Consider the following 26,238-nt stretch of genomic DNA (forward strand, 5'->3'; position numbering starts at 1 on the left):
ACTTTCACAATTGCTCTACAACCCCAAACTTTCAAATAATTAAGAGTAAGCTTTCTTTGTTTTCAAAGTTCATATGGGGTTATTTTGTTCCTTTTGTTTGGAACCCTATTGAGGATGTAACATGCTGTTAGCATTGCTTCACCCCAATATCCTTTAGATAATCCAGAATAGGACAACATGGCATTAACCATTTCTACCAAAGTTCTATTCTTCCTTTCTGCTATTCCATTTTGTTGTGGGGTGTATGGTGCAGTTACTTGATGCACAATACCAGTGGATTCAAAATAACTCGGATGATAGAACTCTCCTCCCCTATCACTTCTAAAGCATTTAATGAAAGTTTCATGTTGAAGTTCTACTTGTGCTTTAAATATTTTGAATTTATCTAAAACTTCATCTTTTGAATGCATTAAATAAACATAACAAAATCGAGTGCAATCATCAATGAAAGTAACAAAATACTTTTTACCACCAATGGTGGGCCAACCATGTAAATCACATGCATCTGAATGAATTAAATCTAGCACCCTAGAACTTCTTTTAACATTTTTAAAAGGTTGTCTTGTAATTTTAGTCAACATGCAAGTAGTACATGAATCAAATTTTTTATCAAAATTAGGAATTAGATTTGATTTCATCATATCCTCCAATTTTCTAAAATTAACATGTCCCAATCGCATATGCCATAAATCACAAGACTCAACAATATAAGCAGAAATCATATTATTATTATTATTAATATTTGCAACATTACATTTGAACATATTCTCACACAAATATCCCTTTCCTACAAACACACCCCCCTTTGAGAGGATAAATTTATCTCCCTCAAATACAGATTTGAACCCATTCTTATTAAGTAATGGTACAGAAATCAAGTTCTTCCTAACTTCAGGAACATAAAATACATCTTTAAGAGTAAGTGTTTTTCCAGAAGTGAATTCAATCTCTATGGTCCCTTTTCCTTGGACTTGCACAGTTGAATCATTTCCCATGTACAAAACACTCACATCTTTATTGATGGTCTTGAACATTTTCTTGTTTTTGCACACATGGCGAGTAGCACCAGAGTCTATCCACCATGAATCAACATCTTCAATCATGTTGATTTCAGAAATGACCGCAACAAAATCATCATTTGTTGCCCTTGAATTCTTTTCTTTGTTCTTCTTTTTAAAGAATCTGCATTCATTCTTGAAGTGTCCTTCTTTCCCACAAAAGTAACATTCACCTTTCCTTTTCTTTTTGTTGTTATTACCATTGTGGTTATGATGAAACTTATCATTTTCATGATTTCTCTTTTTGGAAGATTTGCTTGAATTTCCTTCTTCCATAACATGAACCTTCTCTTGAGTAACATGATTCTTAATACCTTCTTGTTTTCGGTATTCTTCTTCTAAACGAAGGTGATTGCCAAGTTGCTCAAGAGAAATGTCTTCCTTCTTATGTTTCATGGTTCGTTTGAAATCTTTTCAAGAAGGAGGAAGTTTGTCAATTATGGATGATACAATAATTGTTTCATCCATATTCATGTTATGTTGTTTGTAGTTGTTAAGAATATGTTCAATCTCATATAATTGTTCCATAACAGACTTATTATCTACCATTTTGTAATTATTAAAATGAGAGACAAGGAATTTCTTACTTGTTGCATCTTCACGCATGTATCTGGTTTCCAATTTGTCCCATAAGTCTTTTGCAGAAGGGCTGCTCTGGTAGATATCGAACAAAGAGTCAGACATACCATTCAAGATGAGTCCTAAGCAGATGTAATCATCGTTGTTCCATTTCTGTCTGTCTCTTGTCTCAGCAACGGTTTCATCATCCTTCTCCTCAGGCCTTGCCATGTTCAGAACGTATGCCACTTTCAATGTTGTAAGAAGAAACTTCATCTTCTTTTGCCAGCGGATGAAATTTCCCCCATCAAACTTTTCCAACTTAACAAAGTCAGAAGTCATTTCTTTCAATGAAGCAGCCATAGAAATCGAACCTAAAGATTGTTATATATCTTGTTTGTTGGGAAGAGGCTGCTGCACTTGAAACCTGAAATGTTTAATGATCATGCATGTAAAACTCAAAGCGTATGGGGTTGCCACACTAACCTTTAGGTTCGATTCGCCCCCACCAATAAATGTATATTGGATGCAATAGGAATGACCGGCGAATCCCCTTCAGGATACTATGAGTTCCTTGACGTGTATTGCACAACCACACCAAGCGTATCTCCTAACAGTATTTTACAGATTTATGGTTCCAGCAATTCACTCATGCATTAGAGAATTGATGGATGATTTAGAATAATAGAATGGTGAAGAATTATGTTGTTAATGTAACAAAATTCTGTCCAAATTGTGTGTAGTTGTGTGATTTTTGTTTTTTCAACTAATGCCCAAATGTCAAGCATTTATAGTGCATTATATGACTCTTCACATGAGAGAAAGCACCTATTTAACTTGAATCAATGCCATGATTCATTAAGCACCCTTTTGCCAAAGGTTATAACCATATATACTTGAATCAATGTCATGGTTCATTATTAATAATAAATAATAATGTTCCAATGTATATGAATGGTTTACACGAAGAGTTACAACTTTTGGTTCTAAAGTGATTCCATTATTTTGGAAATCACCAACAATAACAACCTGACAAATGTGCAAAGTCTTATGGCTATGGCATTAACAAACTATCTCATTCTTCTCTAACCAGTGACAAAAAGTCTATATGCATGCATAGTTTTAGAGTCAATCTCTACTGAAGTGGCACTTAAGAGTGTCTCTCTCTATCCTCCAGAAGTTTTAGGTGACGAGTTTGATGATGAACCTGATGACGGTCACGAGGCTGGTGAGGATACGGAATATCCCATGTTGTATTGCTCTACTGACAACTTTCCTACTTTACTGAAAGAGGATTATCCCTTATATGATTAAATTATAATGTGATATATTTATTACTCGCATTCCCATTTAAGTAAAGATTAACCAACATTTTAATTGCCCGGTACACATACGAACATTGTCATGAATGAAAGCAAAGTGATATACCTCCAACCCTTTTTTAGTGAACTGAAAATTGGTGCCAAGTGTTCATAATATTAAAGTAGAAAGCTATAAGGCTAAATTGGCGTCGAAGTAAAATGTTATGGCCAAAAAGGCAAAGCAACAACATAAATCAAAATGCGATCCTATCTTTCTCTTGAATTTGATCTTCAACACTTTCCAATTTGATTTGATCATCAGAGAGGCGATGGAAAATTGATTTAACTTCTTTGTTCAAAGATGCGATCCTATCTTTCTCTTGATCTTGAATCTTAACGATGATTGTCACCTTGTAGTTTTTCAAGCTTGGCATTAAGATCAGCAATCTGAGCATCAAGAAAGTTTAGTTGGTTTTGAAGCGTTGGCTTTGCTGGTACCTTCGTAATGCGAGGCCTCAGCTGTTATGTTTTCGTTTTGCTCTTCCGATGAATCTTCATCTTCAGAATCCTCTTCCGATGAATCTTCATCTTCAAATTCTATGCCTGGGTGACAAAAAGGAACCTGAACAAGGAAAAAACATTCAGATCAAGATACGCCTAGAAACATGATAAGAATCAATGGGTAGCTTTCATTTTTGTATCACATTTGACGAAACAAATTGTTTTTAACTAAACCACAAACAGAAAATACCTGGCGATTGTGCACATATTCGAAGGATGAAGCCACATAAGGATAACGCTTGTGCACATATTCCAAGTATGAACACACATCACGAAAGGGGATTTGTTTCACAATATCCATAGATGAGTCTTTCTGAAAGCATATAATATCACCATTTTCTAACTGCATTCATGGAAATACAAATCAATAAGATAACCTGTTGTACAGTAACTTAGTGGGTGCCAACTGGATGTCTACTATACCTCGCTTTCTTGAAATGTTAATTTCATGTCAACAGGCAGACACTTGACATTTGGTTCAAACACTTCCTGCAATACAATGGGCACAATTAACTCAGTAACGCCATTAGAAAATGTCCTTTCCCTTCTGGTATGTCATGAAAGAATGATAAATTTTAATAGAACTTAATAATGAGCAAATTTCGTTACTAAACAACTGAAATCATGACTGCTTGACCCGAACTTAATAACAAAGCTTATCGCTTCTGAACATAATTTTTTTACTAAGCATATGCCTTCTGAACTTCAATAATAAATCAGACAACACAAACCAACCTCGTATAGTTCAATCTCTTCATCAGGATCATAACCAGCCAATTTATTTAACTTTGTTAAGATTTGTGATGGCTTATCAGTACAGTTTACAAGGAGCCTTCCAACATAACTGCCATCAAAGGGAAATACATTTGATGTCAACTAAGGTCCATCTTTTACCCCAACATATGTTAAAAATCACACAAGAAAATTACTCAGTACCGTAGCTCCATTCTTTCAGGATCATATAACTTGAAAAAAAGTAATATATCATCCTTTCTCTTCTTGAGTGGTGCAATGGGGCGTAAATCCTAAATAATAATGTAGTTTGTCAACAGGACTATGCTTGAATGATGTTTCATGCTATCAAAATAGTATACAAATTCATAATATAAACGTTACCGGCCCACGCTCCACTTCCAAAAACAATTCTAATTCTGCTATGTGAATACCAAATACGTCTCTAAATTGCCCGACCTGCAATTTGATTCAAAATGTAGAAGAGAAAGAGAAAAAAAAAAAAACAAAAAACTTCAGATGGTGTGCTGAGAAGACAATGAATCTCCAATTCGAAAAGAAAAAAAAACTATAAGATCCAAAATAGTCCATACGAAAAATCACTCGCATATGTTGCATATTAAAAGAAATAAAAGGAAGGTAGACAAAGATGGAAAATGAAGATAAACAAAGCTAACACATGTAGAATTAACTGTTAGTCTGGCCCAAAAACTAAAATCCAATGCAAGGTTGTTAAAATTGTGAGTTAAATGTAAGTCTAGGTATCAATTTCGAGTACACTCGGCTGTAAACTTGTACCTGCAGTGAACTTGATAAACTCGCAGGAAATTTTGAGGAGGTAAACTTGTACGAGTTTACAAGTTGAGTTTAAGAGTCCATTTCATATAGGCAAAACAAGTTTGCCTAAATTCTCAATTTTGACAACCTTATGAAAATGCAATCATCAGTCATGGCAAACATTATATTAGCAGTTTGATATAAAATGTCATGAATAGATTCAACATAAAACAGAAATGTGGGGGAAAAGAAGCTCCAAGTTTTTTTTATTTTTTATTTTAAAAACTAACATTTTCCTAAAAGCAAACAATCAGAAATGAAAAGGTCACAGAATAAGAAGCTTGAAGGGGGTATATGAGCAAAATAATATTCAAAAAAGCTTCATAGATCTCATAAATTTACAGGTGCTGCTTCCTCAATGTATGTCAATGGCCGAAATGGACGATATGTATGGTTTAGACGCTTTGCCCATAGCCAAAAGCGCTGGAATCGAGCCGGTATGCCGAACTCTTTGGCAACCTCTTCCTACATATCACATATTAGCAATCAGACAGAAAAATCAAACTTACAAAAATAACACATCTGTTGAATAATCATCAGAAACTTCATAAACAATTATTACATTATAAATTACAACATCAAAAGCATAAAAACCACAGATTATTCATATGACGACTTTTTTCTCCTTCCAACTAAAGCATCATGTTTTAATATTTTAGTACTTTGGAGAGTGCTCCTCTAATGGTCTCAGGTTCGATTGGTGCCAATTATTAGGAAAGATCTGATTCTTGTTTTTCTTGATTACGAGTTATTCAGCTTAGTCAATATAATCACATTAGTGCTTGTACTTCAATCATCAATTAACAAGATTCCGTTTTCTCTAATTTTCCCGTTGTAATAGTGTAATTGATGATGATACCTTGAAAACGTTAAATGATGTCTGCTTTTGAACACAGAAACTCCTCACTTTCCCATGGTCTACAAGATTAAAATATATATCCTTTCCAATCTGTTCTGCAAGGTCTTCATCTCGTATCACCTAAGAAGTATTATGTGTTATCAGTATATATAAATATAAATACAATATGATTGAGCAATTAACAGCATGTTTCTAAAGACAAACAATACTAATTTATAGTGAAGCAAGCTTAGAACACCTTTATAATAGTGTAGAGTTGAGCATCTTCCTTTTCTTTATTTTTGAGTTTTTTTACTTCCCAGTCTTTCTTCAACCTCTCCTGCATAATTCCGTTCTACAAATTCAGTGCAATTAGAGCTTGGTTTAATTTAGGCCCTAAATTACATAAGAATATCTACTTACCCTTAAATGCGCAGCAGTGTCTTTCTCATCCTCACTGTATGTTACTTCAATTTCAACTACAAGAGTATCATTCACTAGATACCCTCTTGAAGGATCAAACAATATACCAAGAGGTATGACGTTCTTGTGACCCCAATCACTTATTAGTTTAGTGAATTTGTGCTTCGCAACTACATAGTGCAAACAAAGTTACCAAAATAACACAGCTATGCCCAAAAATTATGTGCATTTCCACATTTGGTCTGAATTTCAACATACATGCATGGTAGTTCGTTTGTAACAACTGTAAAGAACAAATTGAATATGGCACCTTTTGTCACAGAGTACTTATACTCGATTTGATTAACTACTTTCAAAGTAAACTCTACATATGAGCTCCAACCGTCGGGCAGACTAGCTGAATCTGCAGTACACAGATAGATGGACAAATAGTCCGTATTGTTCCCTCTTGGGTGAATTATTGCACGCCTGCTCAGAGTGAAAATAAAAAACATGAGAAGGAACTAAAATAACAAGTACAACAAAATCACTTCCCGGAATAGATAGAGCCGACTATTACATGATATAGCATGTCTACTAAAATAGAAAGACGAACAACATGAATTGATTCAGGGAATGTGTAAGCACAATACCATTTATAGCCCCCAGCTTCAAATACATCTGAATAGAGTACTGTCGCTCTCACACGAGAAAATCTTTCAGTTCTCCATGTATAAGATTGAATACCTGGAGCTGTAAGAGAAGTTCTCCTCTCATATTTGCTACCTCCCATCTAGCCTGTGAATAGAACCCAATAACACCGTTTATTAAGCACTTACCACTTACAGTTTGAAATCAGATTGTTTCAAGAACAATGACATTATTTATATCAAATAGATAGGTTGACATAGTTATAAAAATTTACTCAAGATTCACATTCAATAACTAGTAAAAAATCATAAATCATCAGTTCATAACTATGTTACTTGTTCTGTAAACAATGAGGGAGGGAGTACCTTTGTCCTCTACTTGTTAGCTAGCACCACTTGTTCTCACTAACTTATGCTTGAATCATCATATACCCAAGCTGTTACCTTTATATAACTTTTTCATGTTCACATAGTAAAAGTATCAATTTGAATATGTTTTAATTTTAAAAAAATAAACAGTGAATATAACTTAGTTGGCAAGTGTTTTTAAAAGCCAGACTTTAAACCTCGGATCCCTCATTTATTTATCTTTAAAGAGTGAATTTTTAATTAATAAATTACTCCTTCCGTCTCAAATTATATGACGTTTTGGCACTTTACACGTATTAAGAAATGTAATTAATTTTGTGTGGAAAAGAGATATTACGAGTTGTTTAGGTTAAGTATAGCGAGACGGATTAACATCTATAAGTAACGTAACATAATAGGTTAAGTATAGCGAGATGGGTTAACATTTATAAGTAAGAGATTATGTTAAGTATAGCGAGACGGGTTAACGGTTATTCCTTTCCAAAAAAAACAGCTTATAATTAGGATCATAATTTTATTTTACTTTAGATAAACATTAAATGCAAAAGCGTGGAGAGAAAAATTAGGTTAAAATTAGAGATGACATTTTGCATAAATTAAATCTAGGGTTAATATAGTAAAGTCATGCGAAAAAATTAGGTTAAATCTAGGGATAATATTGCGTCACGGATTAACATTTAAAAATAAGAGACCATAAATTAAATCTACGGTTAATATAGTAAAGTCACGCGAAAAATTTAGGTTAAATTGGGTTAATATTGCGTCACAGGTTAACTTTTAGAAATAAGAGATAGGGGACGACTTCCTTTTGTTTGTAATACAAAACATTTTTTTTTTTGTTTTTCATAAAAAATAGGGTAATTAGTCCGCGTGAGCTTAACTCAATTGGTAAGGACAATGCATAATATATGCAAGGTCCGGGTTCGAACCCCGACCACCAAAAATAAATTTAAAAAAATAGGGTAATTAGTTTAGTTTAGGTTTCATAAAAAAATAGGGGCCGGTTTTCTTTTGTTTTTAATAAAAAAATAGGTCTGTTTTGTTTTTCATAAAAAATAGGGTAATTAGTTTAGTTTAGGTTTCATAAAAAAATAGGGGTTGATTTTCTTTTGTTTTTAATAAAAAAATAGATTTATTTTGTTTTTCATAAAAAAGGGGATCAATTTTCTTTTGTTTTTAATAAAAAATATGTTTGTTTTGTTTTTCATAAAAAGGGGATGATTTTATTTTGTTTTTAATAAAAAATAGGTTCGTTTTGTTTTTAATAAAAGGAAATAATATGAGTGATCTGCTGTTTTTCTGTGATGGATAAGAATAGGAGGATTTGTTTATTTGGTTAGTAAAATTAAGAAAAAAAATTAGGAGCGATTTGTTCATTTTGATTTCCCTACCAATTAACATTAGCATTTTGATTAAATTAAATAGGGTTAATATAGTAAATTTAAGCAAATAAGTTATGTTAAATCTAGGGCAAGTTCGGATTAACTTAAGGAATAAGAGATTTATCGAAGATTTATAGGGGTCAATTTTGCCCTAAATCAGCCCTCCTAATTGTTTTTCCTTCTTTCTACTTGAATAAGTGATTTCCACATATTTTCAGTCTTTGTGCGGTATGTTTTTTATTTCCTGTCATAGTGCGGTGTTTATTTTATTCAGGTTGAAAGATTAGCTTTGAGCAAGTGCATATCCAATCAATAACTTTGACGTCGTCAACGTTGAAGATTCGGAGACATGTGTATTCTAGAGACTTGAATATATGTACTTTGTCGTTTTATGCTATTAACATGGATGTTGTCAGTTTGTTTGCGTGACTTTAGATTTGTATTGTATCGATGTACTCTCTATCAATTTGATTGAATGAATGTCATTTGTTTTTTTTAAAAAGAAATTGAATGTATTTATCATTTCTTCAATAAAAGAATATTTTATCATTTAAAACGCTATAAAAACATGATAAAATAATAGATACAAATTTAACATAACATATAATAAAAGGAAATGTTAACATATAGCATTAGGGTATATTAAAAATAGAAATTAAGTATTGAAATTGTGCCATTTTATTTCTTGTAATCGTGAAATGACAATTAGTTTAACATGTGTTTTTACGACACATGTTAATGATTTTAGGTATTGTAAATATTTATTGAGAGAAAACAATTTTCAAAGTTTTAGAAATAAAATAGCACAACTATTGATACATTATTTCTATCTTTGATATACTAGCATGTGCAATAAGGATAAATGTTACTTCCCTCCGTTTCTAAATATAAGTAAATTTTACTTTTTAGATTCATTTAATTATTGATGTATGTAATCCATATTATAAACCACATACATTATTAATTGAATGAACCTAAAAAGTAAAATTTGCTTATATTTAGAAACGGATGGAGTAACATTTTGCTTGATAAAAGTAAGGTTAGTTGTGTTCACAAGTTCTAGCTCGACTGGTAAAATACCGAAATTATTAGGCCAGACGTTTTGATCGGGGTTCGAACGTCGACGCCTCCACTTGTGTGTGTGAGTTTATAATGACTTTATCATTTCGTCTATATACCAACAAACAAAAAAAGTAAGGTTAGTTGTCTATATGAGATCAGCTCAATCATTAGAGATAATGCATGTGATATGTATGAGCCGAAGTTTAAACTTCAAACACTTCACTTATTTACATTTAAGAGATAAACTTATAGCCATTACATATTTAAATATTAGTTTATCTTGTAATCATAATTCAATTAGCAAAATGTTATAGCATGCAATGATTAAAGTTTGAACTTCAAATTATGTAATTATTTATTTTAAGATGTGGATTAGTGGTCAATAAAGTTATACTTAAAAAAAAAGTTAGTTTTGTGGCAAGTTTAACATTTGTCCCTTTAGTAATTTTTGGCTGATTATTTTAATATTTCAATCAATAGTAACATTTCTGTTTTTCTTAAAGAAAAAAATAAATAGATTATTTTTTATTTTGTCAAGTAGTTTAATAATTAGAATTCACTTTTTAAAATAAATAAGTGGGGTGTACGTGATTCGAATATCAGTCCCTACATATGATAATGCATTGTCCATGTCAACCGAGATATGCTCGCCGGACAAAGAAATCAATTTATTTCTTTATTTTTTGGAAGTTGCGCTCCTGTGAATTCAATGTCCAGTGTATTGAAAGGGCAAAACAAAACAAAGAAACCACGCCACTTCAAGAATCGAAGCAACTATTCGATTTTGCGGGCACAGATTCGTTCAATCACACGCCCACATATAAACATTTTTAGAGGACCCCCCACGTATATAATACTAGGCATCTCTAAAAATAAAAAAAAAAGCTAGGCATTGACATCATGAAATGACAATTTACATATTATAAGCTTAATCCCCCTGTTTTCACAATTTTATAAAATTGGTTCCTTTATTTTCAAACTCGACACTTTTTGTCCCTCGATCAAATATTTTATCTAAAATACGGTTATATAACATGTTTTAAATAAAGTATTTTTTTTGCATCTTTAAATCATATACCGCGACATTTAAAACATATTACATCATTTTTTTTTAGTTAAAAAATATTATGGATGAACCAAAATTGTCAAATTTGAAAATAGGGCATCAATTTTGCATAGTAATGAAAGCAAGGAACCAAAACTGCAATTAATTCAACATTATAAGAGCGCAAATTTAGTTTGACCATGTGAGTATAGTTCAACTGACATATAGTATAATGCAAAATACAGATGTTAAAATTCAAAATCCGAATTTTATATTTATCCACTTTATAAATTTTTTAAATAAATCATTTTTGTCATTTTTAAGTGTTTGTTTATGATTTTCTAAAAAAGAATGTTATTAACAATATAATTTGTTGACTTTAAGCATATATTATGCATTGTTCTTACCAACTGAGTTAAACTCACGTGGACAAAAATAAAGAGGTAGCACATGAATAAGTCAATTTTTTTATAATAAATCATTTTTATGTTAGTAGACAAACTAAAATAATTTCAGATCTGTTATCTCTAAAATCTCTAGATTTTTTAACACAAATGATGCATTTGTTTTAGCTTAGAAAAAGATTCTATAATAAAAAAAAAATCTAGAAGTTTTTTAAAAAAAATATGAAGTTTTTTTGAAGGAAAGAAAAATGATTTTAACTAATTCATGGGTTATCTCTCTCTCTCTCTCTTTTTTTTGATAAAAAAGATAAGATTTTGGAAAAAGTTAACCTTAATAGCTTTTTATTTTAGAGTAAACAATAACTTTTTTTATAAAACATTTTTTTTAAAGAATCATAAACAAGAGAAATGACGGGGACACTCTATTGTTAACATTTATTGGATGAAATTCTATGGGTGTGTTTGGTTTGCAATCAGTAAGTACTGGACAGAACAGTACAAGATAGAACAGTACAACACAAGGTAGAACAACACAGGACAAATATTTTATAGTATTGAGTAATTTTATGTTTTATACGATTTTTGGGGGACAAAATGTTATTTTGGTATTTTAGACAACTTGTACGTGAGACAAAAAGTTGTGCTGTGGTTTGGTGAGGGACAAAAATATGAGTTTTTGTCCTGTCCCTTGCCTCCAGTTTGTCTTGTATCTGAAACAGTTTTACAAATCAAACACTGGACAACTAGAGTTGTCTTGTCCTGTCCTTCATTTTTTAGCAAATCAAACGCACCCCATGAATTTTAGTGGAGTTTTATGACATCATCTACTAAAAAAAACAATATTTATGATTTATTTAATACATATATTGTCTTGGATGAAAATAAAAAGGTAACACATCCCACATCATCCAAGTTTGAGCTCCAAAGTTGTCGAAAATGATTAACATTTTGAAATTTTAGATACCAAAATAACATAATTTCTTTAAAAATAAATATATTTGTGAGTCAAAAATACAATTGAACATTTTTTATTATCTACATCGAACATTGTAAGTTAGCATTCATGACTAAAAATGACTTTGATTTATTCAAATAATTTGATTTTTCTATCAATTTTTTTTTTGTCAAGTAGCCTAGTGGCTAGAGCTCACACAATTTAATTGTGGAGTGTCCGGGGTTCGAACCCCGGCTCCTGCATATAATATGCAATATCCCTACCAACTAAGCTAAGCTCACGGGGATATTTTTCTATCAAATTTATTCGAACATAAATCATTTTTATTTTAACTTAATTTTAATTAAAATCAATTCTATATAATCAATTTATTCAAAATATTTTTTTACAGAACCAAACTAAGAAAAAACAAGGTAAAACTATTTTGATTGTCTTTCAATTTAATTTCAAATAAAATTTTTATTTTTTTTGATATATTTTTTGCATCATGTTTTATTTATTTGACTCATGTTTTAAAATCTACACAAATATATTAAGAAAAAGATAAATAACAAAATTGTTATTTTTAATGTAAAAGAAGATGTGAGTTATCTATCTATCTTCCCAAGGAAGAGAAGTTGTGAAGTGAGGGGATGATACCGAACTGTGTTAGAGTAACAACAGCCACAACCATGGCTGTTCCTTCATTCATGGCAATACGAAGAAGACCCATATGCTTCTTATGTTGCGCTTCTTCTTCAACCATCATCAATACAGAGCAATTACGTTCTCAACTTGATCATCTTCATGCTGAAGCAGATACCACCAGAACCAAGGGTAGGTACCTATTATTCATTCACATATACGAATACAATTTATTTTTATTTAATCTTTTGTTATAGAATTAGCTTATACATAAGCACTTATCGTTTAGAGTCTTAAAATTACTTGTCACTTTCCATGTTAATTTCAATTTATAAAGGTTCATAAGGAGAAATGAATTCAAGAAACAATCAAAATTAAATATTGAATAGATTCTAAAAGCTGCATTCTTTTCTCCAGCTATAAAAAGCAAAACATGACGTTTAATTATTTAGTATCAGGAATAGTATAAATTTGCCTACAAATAAGCACTAGTCAGATTGTGAGAGTTTATGGAAACAAGCTTATGACATGTCCATAAGCTCTCCAGTTTAAGTTATGAACAACTTATAACTTATACGAGAAATAAATTATACAATGTTTTGCATTGTATATCCAAACAGGGCCTAGTCTCTTCAATAGGTTAACAAACATTAGCTACATGAAACATGAATTGCGTGGCACTGTTTACTCTTTTGCTTTATGAACCTACATCTATGGTTTTAAATTTATTTGACCTTTGATAGAGACCACCTTAGTGAAGAAATGCTATGTTGTTGTTTTTGACCTTTGCTAGAGGCTGACATGTCCAAACTTAAGATAAAATGTTTATTTAAAAGATATTAAAACTCATGTGCGGTGGTTAAATACAGCAAATAATGCTAGATTGAGGCTCCTAAGATTATCAGAATCGGCAGAGAAGCTTAAAAAACAAGCAGCTATAAGCATGCAAAAGGGGGATGAAAATTATGCAAGGGATATGCTTGTACAAAGGAAAAAGGTGTTGCAGGCTTTGGAGAAGTCTAAAAACCGCATTGAATTGCTTGACGAGCTTTCCACAAAGCTAAGTGAGGTAAAGTGAAATTATCAATAAGTACTATCAGAGTATCATGTTTACTGTTATATTTTTCATTACCATCATTGTGACAATGATATCATCATGATAATAAATTTTAGTATGTTGAGGAAGAACAACAGTGTTAGTTAGTGTGAGTTAGTTCAAAGAAACCTATTTTGTTTTCAGGTAATATCTTTGAAAGAAAGTCAGCTAGTTGGAAATGTCACTATGAACATGGAAGACACAACAGAAGATGCTTCAAGTCCCGTTCGAATCGTTGCTCCAAAGGAGGAAGTTCTAAAAGATTCTCCCAAGGATGATTCTGACCTTAATATGATGAAATTCGGCGATATTCAAGATATGCAAATTTCTTCGGAAAGTCAAGAGAATCCACCGGATGATACGGAGACAGAGAATCTTCTGAGATCCCTTAAGACCGCCACTGGAAATGAAAACAACATACCCAACAGCTTGTCGGAAATATCCTCGTACAAGGATTTCATGGAACATATAGATCAAAAGCTCCATGAGATTGAAACTGAACTAGTTGCTTTTTTGAATTTCTCAGTTTTAGTATTGGATAGTGAGGAGAGACCAAAGAATTCCAGGTGGCAACAAACAATGGAACTCCTTGAGAGCATCCATGGCATTAGACAGAGGTACAACATTTCAGTTCTACCAAACAATAAATCAGACCGTTTCATTTGAAGATTTAAATATGAAAACTAATTTTGATTAGGTGTTTCTTAGTTGTTTTGATTTTAGATAATTTTTAAGAGTATTCATATAAGAGGCGGAAAGTAACGCATGACTTTTCTCAAATTTTCTAACTCGCAGAATCAGAAGTGCCAAGGAAGCTAAAGTGACGATCTGATCAATTTTGCTTTGCTCAACTAAGCTTCTGCTGCCAGGTGAAAACTAACTTGAGTCATAAAATAATCTGCCACATTTTTCTTGTACCCCACAATTACTTTATGTGGGAACAGGAAAAACACATATGAGATGCTTATTGTTAGTTGAGTACAATGCAAACAAGTGTATATGTATTGATTTACTCCTAGTGGCCCAGTCCTTCAAATAGCGTGGCTTTATTAGAGTTTGTAAATATGGCTTCCGAGTTTCACATATGTTTGCTTCTTGCAATGCCATAAATTCCAATCACGTTTTTGAATTGACATAATCAATTTATACTTGATACAAAGATTTGGCATACTCGATACCTTACGTTGTCATGAGCTTCTGCAACTAGGGATGAAATTCCTTTTTTTTTCCAGGCTATTGTGAATTGTGTCAACACCAGCCATAATAATTGTTAAGAGTTGACTCATTTATTCTTGTTGACTGACTAAATAACTTGTTTCGGTGTGATTGCCATCAATTTAGCTGTTGAATTTGTAATTCCATTATGGGGATGCATCCTAAAATCCTAAATTTGTCTACTTTAATTGTTATGAAAACTGGAAAAGGTGCAAATGTCACTGCAATAGCTCTAGACTGGTTACCAAAATATTGCCTTCATAGAATGAGATGAATGTATTCATATTGTCAATAGACTACATAAATATATCATTATCACGAAACGGTAACAATATTGTGAACTAAGGTACTTATTCTGACAGCACATGTTAGTGTGGAAACAAGGTATGTTAACTCGGGTCCCTTATGAATAAAATGATTGAATTGTTATAAGCTCAGTAACCTAATAAGTTCTAAAACAATAGAAATATTATGTATCCGGAAAAACTATCAAATTTTGACCATCTGGATGTGTGCTGTTCAGATGTGCATTTGTATGGGGGGGTTTTAAGTAGCAAGGGCGGAGGAAAAGTACCGCTTAAAGTATTAGATGTAGCATTTGTTAGAACCTAGTTTATGGGCTATACTACTCTCACTAATTCACTTTTTGACAGACCCACAATGTCCAAGATATGGCTTTGCGACCTTCACAAGGGAAGGAATAGATGAAATAAACCATTAAGTAGATTTTTGATTCATGTTGATAGGAATTTTCTCCCTTTCTTGTTAGTCTTTGAGATAACTTAATATATGTAAGACAGTTTAATTCAAAATTTATTCAGAAAAGTACTACAAGGATCTAAATTTGGTGTATACTTATTACATTTAGGTATGACATCACATCAGCACACCAATAGAATCAGCATTACAAATAAAATGACACCTTTTCAGTTTTCAAGTACCGGTGGAAGTGAAGGCTGGTGTTTCTATTCACTGAACATCCATGTTTATGTGCATAGGAAGATGACAGTAAATGAGTGGTTCTTCCAGACACGGCACTAATAACATCCAAGAGGCTGTTACCAATACAAGATCATGAAAATAAGCATACAATATCTGATTAAGAGATTAATTGAAGAGGCCTGGCTTTAGTGGTATGTCACATATCCTCATAAAAATATGGGAGGAGTTTGATTCAACATAGGATACTTCCCTTTGACTTAAAAAAGAATAGAAGATGATCCATATTAAGGTTGACTTTATGACTTCATGATAGGATCACAGGTTTTAGTTGCTGGCCATAGTCCTGAATAGTGGTGGTTTTTGCAGTACTAGTCTACACTTTTAGAAGAGGTAGTTGAATTAGACAGTTTCCATGAGGTCAGCTAGAGCTATCTTGCCATACATGCCATGGTCCAAGGAATCAAATTGCTTGCTAATCTGCATAATGTCCATCTCAGTAATCTTTCCCATTTGCTTAAGCTTGTATATGACAAAGTCAGACTTACTGCACAAAAGTAAAAGGTGAACAAAAATGAAACTGATATTTGTGATAAAACTTGGAAAAATTACGAACAAGTATTAGCTGCTTAAAATGTGTTTTCTGTCTTTGTTGGAAAAATTGGCATAATGCTCTTCAAGAATTTCTTAAAAGGTAATCAGGATCGATGTTCTTGTACTAGAGTGAAACTATCTTCTCTTTCAATGGTTTATTCAAGGCTAAGAAGTGAATGAATATTACAACTCGGTATTCTCCATTGATTATAAATTTCTGCATCAGCTTTGCATGCGATTTAGGCTAGCTGTTAATAATCTCTTCCTCTTTTGAATCTGTTTTGCAACATTTGCATTGTCATTTTCTCAAATCAGAACTTCAATTTTTATGATGCAAAATATATAGTCGAATACATTGTAAAAAAGACATTAGAATAATGATGATATGCTTCCTGAGATTCATGTTTTAGCTGTAGATGGTTCAAAGTTTCTAAGGTTATTTATTGTTTTGGTTAATGCTGACAGAAATTCAGATCTCAATTTTGATACCCTGTAATTCATTCATATATACAAGTGAAAAAGTACAAGGATAGATTTTATATAATGTTACCAACATTGAGGCATACCTGATAGATCCATCATTATCAAGATCTGCAGCTGCTAAATCTGATAAGGTTATCTTCTTCTGAAGAACCATTTTTGCCATTTTGCGGCTTCTCTTTTGCATGCTGTAATCGGTGAGGTATATAAACGCCCTTGAAACTGAAAATGTGCTAACTAAAAGCCACAAAATTGCGAAACATCTTCCAGTTAAAGTTCTGAATGAATAATCTCCATAACCAACCGTTGTAACAGAAGTAATGGAGAGATAAAAACTGTCAGCCCAATTCAGATTCTCTACAAAGTGTGCTGTAACTGTTCCAATAGCAATGCAGACAATAACAACAACCAAAGCAACACAAACTTTGGTTCTTATCCTCATTCTTCCTTTCTTTTCATCAACCATGTAAGTCCTCAAAATTTTCTTATATTTATCCCCACCCATCATGCTCAATAAGAATGCCTCATGTGTATCACAAATATGTACAACTAACTCATTAAGCATAAAACCGATTAATCCAAAACCAACCAAAATGAAACCACATGTAAACATCTTTGTAAATATAGTATCAGGAACAATATCTCCATATCCAATAGTGCATAGAGTTACCACTGTAAAGTACACAGCATCAACAGGCCTGAATGTGGTAGTACCCTTGAAACTTCCACTAATCATATACACTGTAACCCCAATAGCCACATACAAGAAAACAATAATGAAACATAGCCTAACTATTATTGAGTTCTGTGCAGGTCCATGATCAGATGGCTCATGAAAATCTACTCCCATGTTGGTGAATAATACTGATGGAGCAGAGCGAGAGCGATGAATAATCTTCGCTTTCTTGATGCTCAAGTTGGCTATGAGGTTAATAAAAGAAGGTTTCCTCGCTTCATTGATGATAAGAGGTGAATTTGATTGAGACAGTGATGGAGGAGCAAGATCAAGGACATATTGATCCTTGAGTAATGGTTTACTTATTGAATGTGTTTCTCCATTACTGGAGAGAAGGCTGAGGAGAGGCTCCTGCATTGTGCATGGATTAGATGTGAGTGGGAGATTAATGGTATCAAACTATAGTACCATATATTCATTCAACTACAAGTCAAACTTGGGGAAAGGTGGTTAACTGTGTGTAGTATGGCTCTGAAGAAAAAGACTTCAAGCATAACTGTTGCTAATTTCCTTGCTGCCAACTGCTTTAATTATTAGGTTTATTTAATAAATCATAATATAGTATATACTAATATAAGATATTTTAACAAAATTTCATTTCTAATGCATAGGTTTATTCAATGCCTCAACTATAATTTATACTCCCTCCGTCCCGCAATAGATGATCCATTTGAAAATTTGTAATTTTGACCAAATTTACTTTGACCATATTATTTTACCTAATATACAAAGATAAATAATATCATATAAGATGTCGTTAGATTCGTCTCGATATGTATTTTTAAAATATCAAATTTTTATAATTTTTTCCAACATATTATTCAAGATATTTAAACTCAAAATTATGCATTGACATACGTAATAGGGTTAACTTTGTCATGTATTATTGGACGAGGGAGCAACGTCTAACTTTCATATGGCTACCGTTTATATATTGCTTTTTCCCCAACTACGTGGAACGAGAACCCCTTTATGCTATAAGTCAAAGTAGCTAAAATTGTCAGATAAGAGAAATACTAGAGCTTGCATGGTCTTTTGTACATAGTACACACTCTTCAATTCACTTTTTATAATTGGTCAATTTTAAAATAATAAAAAAAACCTCAAATTTGCCTCGTAAATTATTACCACTTTTAAATAGTGTGCCGACTCAATATAATAAGAGGCATAAAGGTATTTTTTTAATGAGGCCTTTAAAAAAAAGTTAACACAATAATAGTAAAAATAAAACATTAAAAAAAGATTCTTGAGTCCAAAATTTAAACCCCTGACCAAGAGTATTTTAGGTCTTTTCAATAACCAAATAAGTTGTGCAAATCTATATGATATATTGTCATATTATATATTTATAATGAAACTAATTTTTTTAGGCCTTTTTTTTATAAAAAATAAAAAAGAAAAATAAATTGAGGTCAAAAACCTTACTTGACATTGCTTTTTAAATGTCCACTTTGATAAACGATCTATGGTGGATCGACGCTTAAAAATTATTTGAATTATCAACTATGATCATTGTCCCCTCTTAAAAGTAGAAGTTCTCGATCTTTATTCTCGTGGATGAAATGATGATTCAATCCGTGTTTGCTCAACAAAAATAAAGAGACATAAATGAGTTGAATTTTGAGTCATCAATCTTCATTTTCTCTCTCTCTTTTAAACTGATACATCATATCAGTGTGAGTCTCTACTTTCAGCTGATACGATAAGGCATTGTTTTAGGTAAGGCAGTGTGAGTCTCTACTTTCACTGTAAGTTTTATGTAATTTTTCACGATTGTAAGTTTTGGGTAATTTTTCACTGTTGAAAGTTTTAGGTAACTTTTCGTGGTCCGCTACTCCGCGGGAGAAATTGTCCTTTTAAAAACAAGTATTGAGTTGTTAAAAAATAGGCCACGCATGAAGAGTGTTAAAAAAATGAATTGTAAACTTTTCTCATCTTAAAAAACATGGATGTGGTGTACACTAAGACCCTGAGCCATGGGAAGCTGAAGTTGTACCATAAAGACAGTTACATTGCATCAGTACTTCTATGCTGATGTTGTAATGCAATTTATGGGCTGAGTAAGACTTCCAAAGGAAAAGGTAAGATTTCTCATTAATTTCATCTAAATTATCTACCCTCTTTTCAAAAATATCAATAAAGGTTAATAGAATTTTACATCTTAAGGCTACCATGCTGTCATTTCTTTTCCAATTTTTTCGAGTTGGACAAGATAGTCCCTTCAATGACAAACTCGTTAATTGACATAAAAAGAAAAAAAGGCATAGTAGATTCATTCATGATCATTTTCATATAACCAAAGCGAAAATTTATTTCTCAAACAAAAATTTCATGAGATAATAAACCACTTTCTCGAATCGTCTTTAGAATAATCAATTTTACATCTCAACAGTAACTGGCGTTACCTAATAACCAGTAAAGATAGCCAAACATCGTATGTATAAGCCGTAAAATTTAGAGGCCGAGGAAGAACCATACAACTGCACTACAAACATCTATCGATTGAACAATTTTGAAAACATGAAGCGACGACTTGCACCATTTGGTGGCCTAACTGATGCAGCTTGTGGAACATCTTTATGAGGCACCGTTTTCCGTACTTGCGCATGAGTTTCTGCTTCGTGTTGGAACATCTTAACCAACTCTTGAAGCTCTAGTTTTCTCCCTGCAACATTTTCTTCAATGATTGGTTTTTTTAGCCCAAGATAAAGCAATCCAATTCCAATTAGCACTGCTCCTAACACAACTAAGACAACAGAGAAAAGAACAAACGCATAAGGAGTTGCTTCAGATCCAGGTATTCCATCCACATTTATGCCAAATAGTCCGGTAACGATGGAAAGGACAAGACCGCAGCCCCCAAACACTCCCAAGTTATGTGTAACTGTGAGGCTTCTGTCCTAAAATAAGAAGCAGCTTACAGTCAAATTTTGGTTTAATTTCTTTTCCTAGTTGGAAGCAAAAAAGCAGATACCGGCCCGAGTGTGACTGCGAAATAAATCTTTTGCACTTATACTGGTAAGTAAAGTAACTGTATTCAGCTAACGAAAATCAGATAAATGAATTCAATAAAACATTTGTAGCTAACTATTGAAAAGATTAAATTTCAGTGGTTGGAAGAGATTACAAAACCTGCAACCATGCACGGACCGCGCTTTGCATTACATCTTGGATTGTGAACAGGCGACCTCGAACTGCTTCTTGCTCGTCAATCATTTGCCTTGTACCCTTCATTACTCCAGACAGCAATGATCTTGTTACATTTCCTCTCAACTGTTGAAGAAGTTCAAACACAATTTCCTCTCGTGCATGGAGTGACCATTTCACTCTTATAACCTACTAGGTCATACGAGAGAGAAAGGAACAAGTGAAAAATTCCAATGTACACAATTAACATAATTACTATGGACCAAAAATAATCGAAAATTCAGATATATAATGAACACTTTGAAGTTACTTACTACAGCAGTGCAATCAGTTAATTAATGTGATATGTAAAGTTCTACTCTATACAATATTCTTATATATTTAACAAGATACTTATTATGGTGACAAGAGAAGTACCAACCAACTAAATGAAAAGAAATAAGACATTGAAAAGACTAAACCAACCACATTCAAAATAGCTGAGAAATTCATGATATAGCCCCTTGGCTTCCAATTATGTTTTGATTTTATTTTTGTTATATTATTCATAACAATCCTTTTCTTTTCTTTCATAATTTTTGCAGCATATTATGCCAACAAAAATTTATTATTAAAGAAAAAAAAATTAGCAAAATAAATAGATCGAGAAGATGCACGAGGCAGGAAGTTGAATAATTTCTTAAATTTCAATACAACAGTATGAACCAAGGACTCGCAAGCATGCTGTTAGCCAAAACAAAAACAAAGAACATATTGCTACGACCAAATAAATTTTTTGTCCAGCATTAATAACACCAATACAATTTGTAAAACTAAATTAGAAGTTTATGGAAGATGCTCAACCAGTACAGTATTGGTCATTCTGCGGTCTGAAAACTTACCTGGGTTGATAATCTTCTTATTTCCTGGTTCAATATTATAGTGAGCAGATGCAAATCCTCATGATTCCTCCTAAGAAGAAGGAAAAGAACATTGTATATCCAAATTATTAAAAAAATGGATAAAATGACCACCTATGCTACACAGAAGTTTTTATGTTTAATGGTCCAAAGCACATGCAATCACCTGTTCATAAACATCAATTCAATTTCATCAGCAGCCCCAAAGATGTGTTTACGAAACAACCTGTGATATCATATGCATTAATAACAAATAGAAAGATGGCAGTGCATATTAAAAAGTGATCCAAACTAAGTATGATTTAAGAACACAATAGAATGTTACAAATTAATTATTTACAAAGATTGAAACTTCAATCACATCAAAAAAACTGATTAATATAGCCAATTAAATATCAGCATCAAAAATTTTAAGAAAACGAAATCAATAAGTCCGGTAAAATATTTTATAAATATAGAGAAAAAAAGGAAAAGCTAGAATGATTTCAGTCTAAAATCTAAATACTACAAATTGAGATAAGTTCAACAAGTCCACAAACTACTACTGGAGCTAAAGCCACACTGCCTATTACCCAGTCTGATACCCAAATACACAGCATTAATGAGGAAAATTATAACTTTATGGAGTTCGTTCCAAGAACGAAAATACAGCCTTGTGAAGGAAGAATAAAAGAGGGGGAGGGATTCTAAATATCTACATTTAATTTCCTTCTTTCACAGATCAACATGTCATGGGGGTCAAAGACAAACATGTTTAATTCACATAACTGACTTCACCTGGTGGTAAAAGACTTATGTTGTTTTCGTAGTTGAAGTAAAAATAATTAAGAATGGACGAGATTATTTTTGAGGTTGCTTGCAGTATTCGTAGTCTATGTTTGGGTGAGTGTTTGATAAACGTGATGTTGAATCAACTTGATTTTATAAAATTGAGTTTGAAGTGATTTATGCTACATGGTTGATATCATATGCTACATAACAATGTTTCTTTTAAGAATGTCTACTCTGAACTGTCAACTAGGAATAGGAATAGTCAACTGCAAACCTCAGGTCGTAACACTCTCAGAATCAAAGTTGACCTAAAGGCTAAAGCATATTCTGAATTTCACTTCTTCATTTGATCACAACGTTATCCACCAAACCAGATTCCTATAACCTCTTCCTTAAACAACGCTGAACCGGTAGATACTGCAATTCCATATATTCTTTCAAATTTGACAATATTCTTATGTTAGAATATCATTAAGAAAAATAAACTTTTCATTCCTTCATTCTGTGTATACTACAAATCTATAATCACATCCAGCTATCAATTGACCCTAGAAATAGTATATCTGCATATAGAAGATTTAATATAAAAAATTGCAACCCTTCACCTTAATAAAATGTCTTGTCAAAAAGCAACACTCTCAATAATGTAGTTGAGGTGCAATTTTAATTACTCCATTTAAGACTATATTTATCTTTCATATGAAAATCATACCAATGTAAAATACCAGTAGAAAAGGTAAAGGTAATTACGTAAGTACTTAACTAAAAGCAAAGATTAATCATACAAATTGCAAAAACCAACAAAAGATTTTCTAAGTTGGTAACCAGATGTAAAGAATATCAACCTATCATCCCATCGTGCAAGACGACAAGCTAGGTGTGCTACAACCTCATGAATGCTGCGTGGAATGTTAGCTCCTCCACCAGCCAGAAGTTCCTGTAAAACACAGTTGAAGGTAACTAAGGATAAAAATAAAAATAAAAAATAATGTTTTTGGCAAAATTATTGTCCGAGTAACTTGAACCTGAACTTCTAAAATGCCTAACACATTGATATTTGATGCAGATCCCTTAACATGCAACACTGTCACCATAAAGTTCTGTGCCTGCCATGCTCGTAATACAATGGGAATGTCATCTTCCTCGATAAATGGATCACCTGCAGACTGCCCTAGAAGTTCAAACAGTAATCCACCAGCAACTCGAACAGGAACCTGTCAATCAAAAACTTATTTTCAAACTTGAATCCCATCGCAACTGTACACTGAATCATTGATTTTACTGAAAGAAACATAGCAACCAAGAAGGTGTCAAAAAGGGCCCAAGAAACCAAGAGATGCATCTAAGGACACATTGACAAATATGCCTGCTACCGTGGTGGAATGGGCTCAAACGTGCGACCAGAGTGAAGCTCCAAAATTTAGCTTCATAATATCACGACGACAAAATTGACTTTGTGACATGAGAATATTAGCATTGACGCGGAACCAAACGAATGTAAAATGGTAATAGCAAATTGGAATTCTTTTAAAATAAAAATTTGTGAATTTCAATCTCATGTATAACTACTAACTAGTTTATTTACCTCATAAAAAAGGTGTTTCATTCGATCGCTTATTAACCTGCTTTCATCATGCAAAGCAATGCTAATAGCAGGATGTAACCACTGAGAACTAGCAAGCCATGTAGTAACATATGGATGAGAAGCATCCAAATGACACCACCAGATTGGACCCACTGGCCTTTCCCAGTAAGGAGTTGCTACATCTGCAACCGGAAGATCGCTTTCATCATCAGCGAAATCATGTGGGTGTGATGCCCAGCTAGCATCACTATGCACAGCTTGGACAAGTTCAGAAACTCTGGCCCAACCAATTGGTTTCCAGTAACTTCTTGGAAGACCCTCTTTACCAAAACAGTTATTGCTATCGAAATCATCGAGATCTAACCCTCCAGATGATTCGTCGACCGGCAAAGGTAATTCATGAAAGCCACTTCTACTAGGACTTCTTTTCAAATGATTAATTTGATTGCCTTGAAAACCCTTCTTCTGGGCAACTTCTTTAACTGCTGCTGAGGGATGAGTCTTCCGTGACCCGCGGATGAACTCAAAAGCACAAATAAGCCCATCAGTCCAAAATTCCCTAGTCTGCAAGTTATCCTTGGTGGAGCAATGGACTTTATGATTCCCTTGCTCCTTGGCTTCATTGCCAAATGAAGCTGAATAATCTTCATTGGTACCTTGCCGATCATACTCAAGCAGAGGAACCAAAGCCTCGACTACCATTGATGCAACAATCAGAAATCGTTGAAAAATATGTCTGAATTCTGATCACTTTTAAATGGGACTACTTAAAATGCCACAAAATCACTGAAACATCACAAACAATAAATGCATAGCTATAGTAAGTATTCATTACACACGACACAACAGAACAAGCCTAATCAAGTAGAAAAATAGAAAATGAGAAATAATTTTTTAACAACCAATTTCAGACAACTTTCGCTTTTGCAAGAACTATTTTATGTGGTTAAAAAGTTTAAATATATGGCTAATTACATTTAGGTGGTGTTAAAACTCATTAACAATCAATGTAACTTCGTTAGGCACGAAATTACTGAAGTTATATCGATGGTTAATGAGTTTCAACACCACCTGATATATCTGATTATAATTAACAATATATTTCAACTGAAAGACACAACATAACAAAATATTCCAATCCAAATAAAACACATTATTTTGATCTCAGTCACTCATTATTGAATTTGAGTAAATAATAATGAAGAATGTAATGATAGCATTGATTAAATAAATAAGAAACCGAAATGATTTGTTTAGAGAGAATGAATGAATGATAATAAGTCATAAGATTGAAGGTTTACCTTTGAAATTGGATTGGAAACTGGAAGAGACATGAACAAGAAATGAGAAAACGGAGAATTCATAGCTTGGATAATGAGGAGCGAAAAAGACGAAGAGAACCGCAACGGAATAACGGTGCCGCGCACTCTAAATCCTTCCTATCAAATCTACGTGATGTCAAACTAATATAGTAGTAATACTAATATGTTCTGCCGCTTAATAAACCACACTGTGCCAAAATTCGTGGGATCACGTGAATTTTAACCATTTAAAAGGATGTAATAAATAAAACATGTGTTGTTAGCATTTTTATAGTTAATAATAATAATATGGTTTTTTTTAGATTACCTTTGAAGAATGGTGGGTAATTTACCCACCAACCAATGAAAATGAGCAATTTGTTGGTGGGGTCAAGATAGTTCATGGATACCACTTAAAAATGTGCTTATGTGGCTAATGTGTATTGGTTGAGGTAAATTACCAACCATTCTTCCATGGGTACTCTAGTTGTCACCTAATAATATTGATGAAAATATATTCAGATGATTTTTTTTTTAATTCTAATACTCCCTCCGTCCCAAATTGTATGTCGCTTTGGAAAAAAAATTGTCCCAAATTATATGTCGCTTTACAATACCAATGAAATATTAATGTTATTTTTCCTATTATATCCTTGACTATTAATTACTCTCTCTTCTTTCAATTATTTCATTTATC

The 26,238-nt window shown here is 32.7% G+C and overlaps 4 protein-coding genes across 10 annotated transcripts in view; 1 reads left to right on the top strand and 3 right to left on the bottom strand.

Annotated features, from left to right (window-relative positions):
- LOC11437052 (ubiquitin carboxyl-terminal hydrolase 12) overlaps positions 1-7,438 on the bottom strand; it is a 53,340-nt gene extending 45,902 nt beyond the window's left edge. Inside the window, exons 1-13 of one of the 3 annotated variants that reach the window (XM_013598918.3) lie at positions 7,304-7,438; positions 6,941-7,085; positions 6,619-6,776; positions 6,309-6,478; positions 6,145-6,240; positions 5,907-6,026; positions 5,390-5,512; positions 4,595-4,669; positions 4,415-4,503; positions 4,214-4,322; positions 3,902-3,967; positions 3,669-3,821; positions 2,927-3,539 (exon numbers count right to left, since the gene is read on the bottom strand). In XM_013598918.3, coding sequence (XP_013454372.1) covers positions 3,372-3,539; positions 3,669-3,821; positions 3,902-3,967; positions 4,214-4,322; positions 4,415-4,503; positions 4,595-4,669; positions 5,390-5,512; positions 5,907-6,026; positions 6,145-6,240; positions 6,309-6,478; positions 6,619-6,776; positions 6,941-7,080 — 1,467 coding nt within the window. In that variant the 5' untranslated portion in view covers positions 7,081-7,085; positions 7,304-7,438 and the 3' untranslated portion in view covers positions 2,927-3,371. Of the gene's footprint in view, positions 1-2,926; positions 3,540-3,668; positions 3,822-3,901; positions 3,968-4,213; positions 4,323-4,414; positions 4,504-4,594; positions 4,670-5,389; positions 5,513-5,906; positions 6,027-6,144; positions 6,241-6,308; positions 6,479-6,618; positions 6,777-6,940; positions 7,086-7,303 lie in introns of those variants that run through there. The other 2 variants (XM_024784308.2, XM_024784309.2) reach the window with 2 other exon arrangements.
- Positions 7,439-12,710: 5,272 nt separating this feature from the next.
- Positions 12,711-18,470, top strand: LOC11425307 (uncharacterized). Of its 4 annotated transcripts, XR_005646302.1 has the most exons (6): positions 12,711-12,970; positions 13,648-13,847; positions 14,019-14,491; positions 14,670-14,743; positions 15,958-16,592; positions 17,916-18,430. XR_005646302.1 is itself a non-coding variant. In XM_024785244.2 (5 exons), the coding sequence occupies exons 1-4, from the start codon at positions 12,787-12,789 to the stop codon at positions 14,704-14,706; spliced, it is 894 nt and encodes a 297-aa protein (XP_024641012.1). In that variant the 5' UTR covers positions 12,711-12,786; the 3' UTR covers positions 14,707-14,743; positions 17,916-18,470. The 4 variants fall into 4 exon arrangements, 3 of the variants coding, with proteins under 3 accessions (XP_024641012.1, XP_003617436.2, XP_039690338.1); XM_024785244.2 differs by lacking the exon at positions 15,958-16,592 and having other exon boundaries at positions 17,916-18,470; XM_003617388.4 differs by lacking the exon at positions 17,916-18,430 and having other exon boundaries at positions 15,958-17,018.
- Positions 15,929-18,195, bottom strand: LOC25494949 (two-pore potassium channel 3). The gene is made up of 2 exons (XM_013598919.2): positions 17,189-18,195; positions 15,929-16,575 (listed from the first exon to the last, which is right to left on the bottom strand). The coding sequence occupies exons 1-2, from the start codon at positions 18,193-18,195 to the stop codon at positions 16,431-16,433; spliced, it is 1,152 nt and encodes a 383-aa protein (XP_013454373.1). The 3' UTR covers positions 15,929-16,430.
- A 1,661-nt stretch (positions 18,471-20,131) lies between the features above and the next one.
- LOC11437053 (uncharacterized) lies at positions 20,132-25,717 on the bottom strand. 2 transcript variants are annotated; one of them, XM_003617389.4, is made up of 8 exons: positions 25,542-25,716; positions 24,241-25,026; positions 23,681-23,869; positions 23,501-23,592; positions 22,051-22,110; positions 21,867-21,936; positions 20,971-21,174; positions 20,132-20,738 (listed from the first exon to the last, which is right to left on the bottom strand). In XM_003617389.4, exons 2-8 carry the CDS (start codon positions 24,940-24,942, stop codon positions 20,334-20,336), a joined length of 1,722 nt encoding a protein of 573 aa, XP_003617437.2. In that variant the 5' UTR covers positions 24,943-25,026; positions 25,542-25,716; the 3' UTR covers positions 20,132-20,333. The 2 variants fall into 2 exon arrangements, with proteins under 2 accessions (XP_003617437.2, XP_024639205.1); XM_024783437.2 differs by having other exon boundaries at positions 20,564-20,733; positions 25,542-25,717.
- Positions 25,718-26,238: the final 521 nt, after the last annotated feature.

The sequence above is a fragment of the Medicago truncatula genome, chromosome 5 (assembly GCF_003473485.1).
Source record: "Medicago truncatula cultivar Jemalong A17 chromosome 5, MtrunA17r5.0-ANR, whole genome shotgun sequence".
NCBI lineage: Eukaryota > Viridiplantae > Streptophyta > Magnoliopsida > Fabales > Fabaceae > Medicago > Medicago truncatula.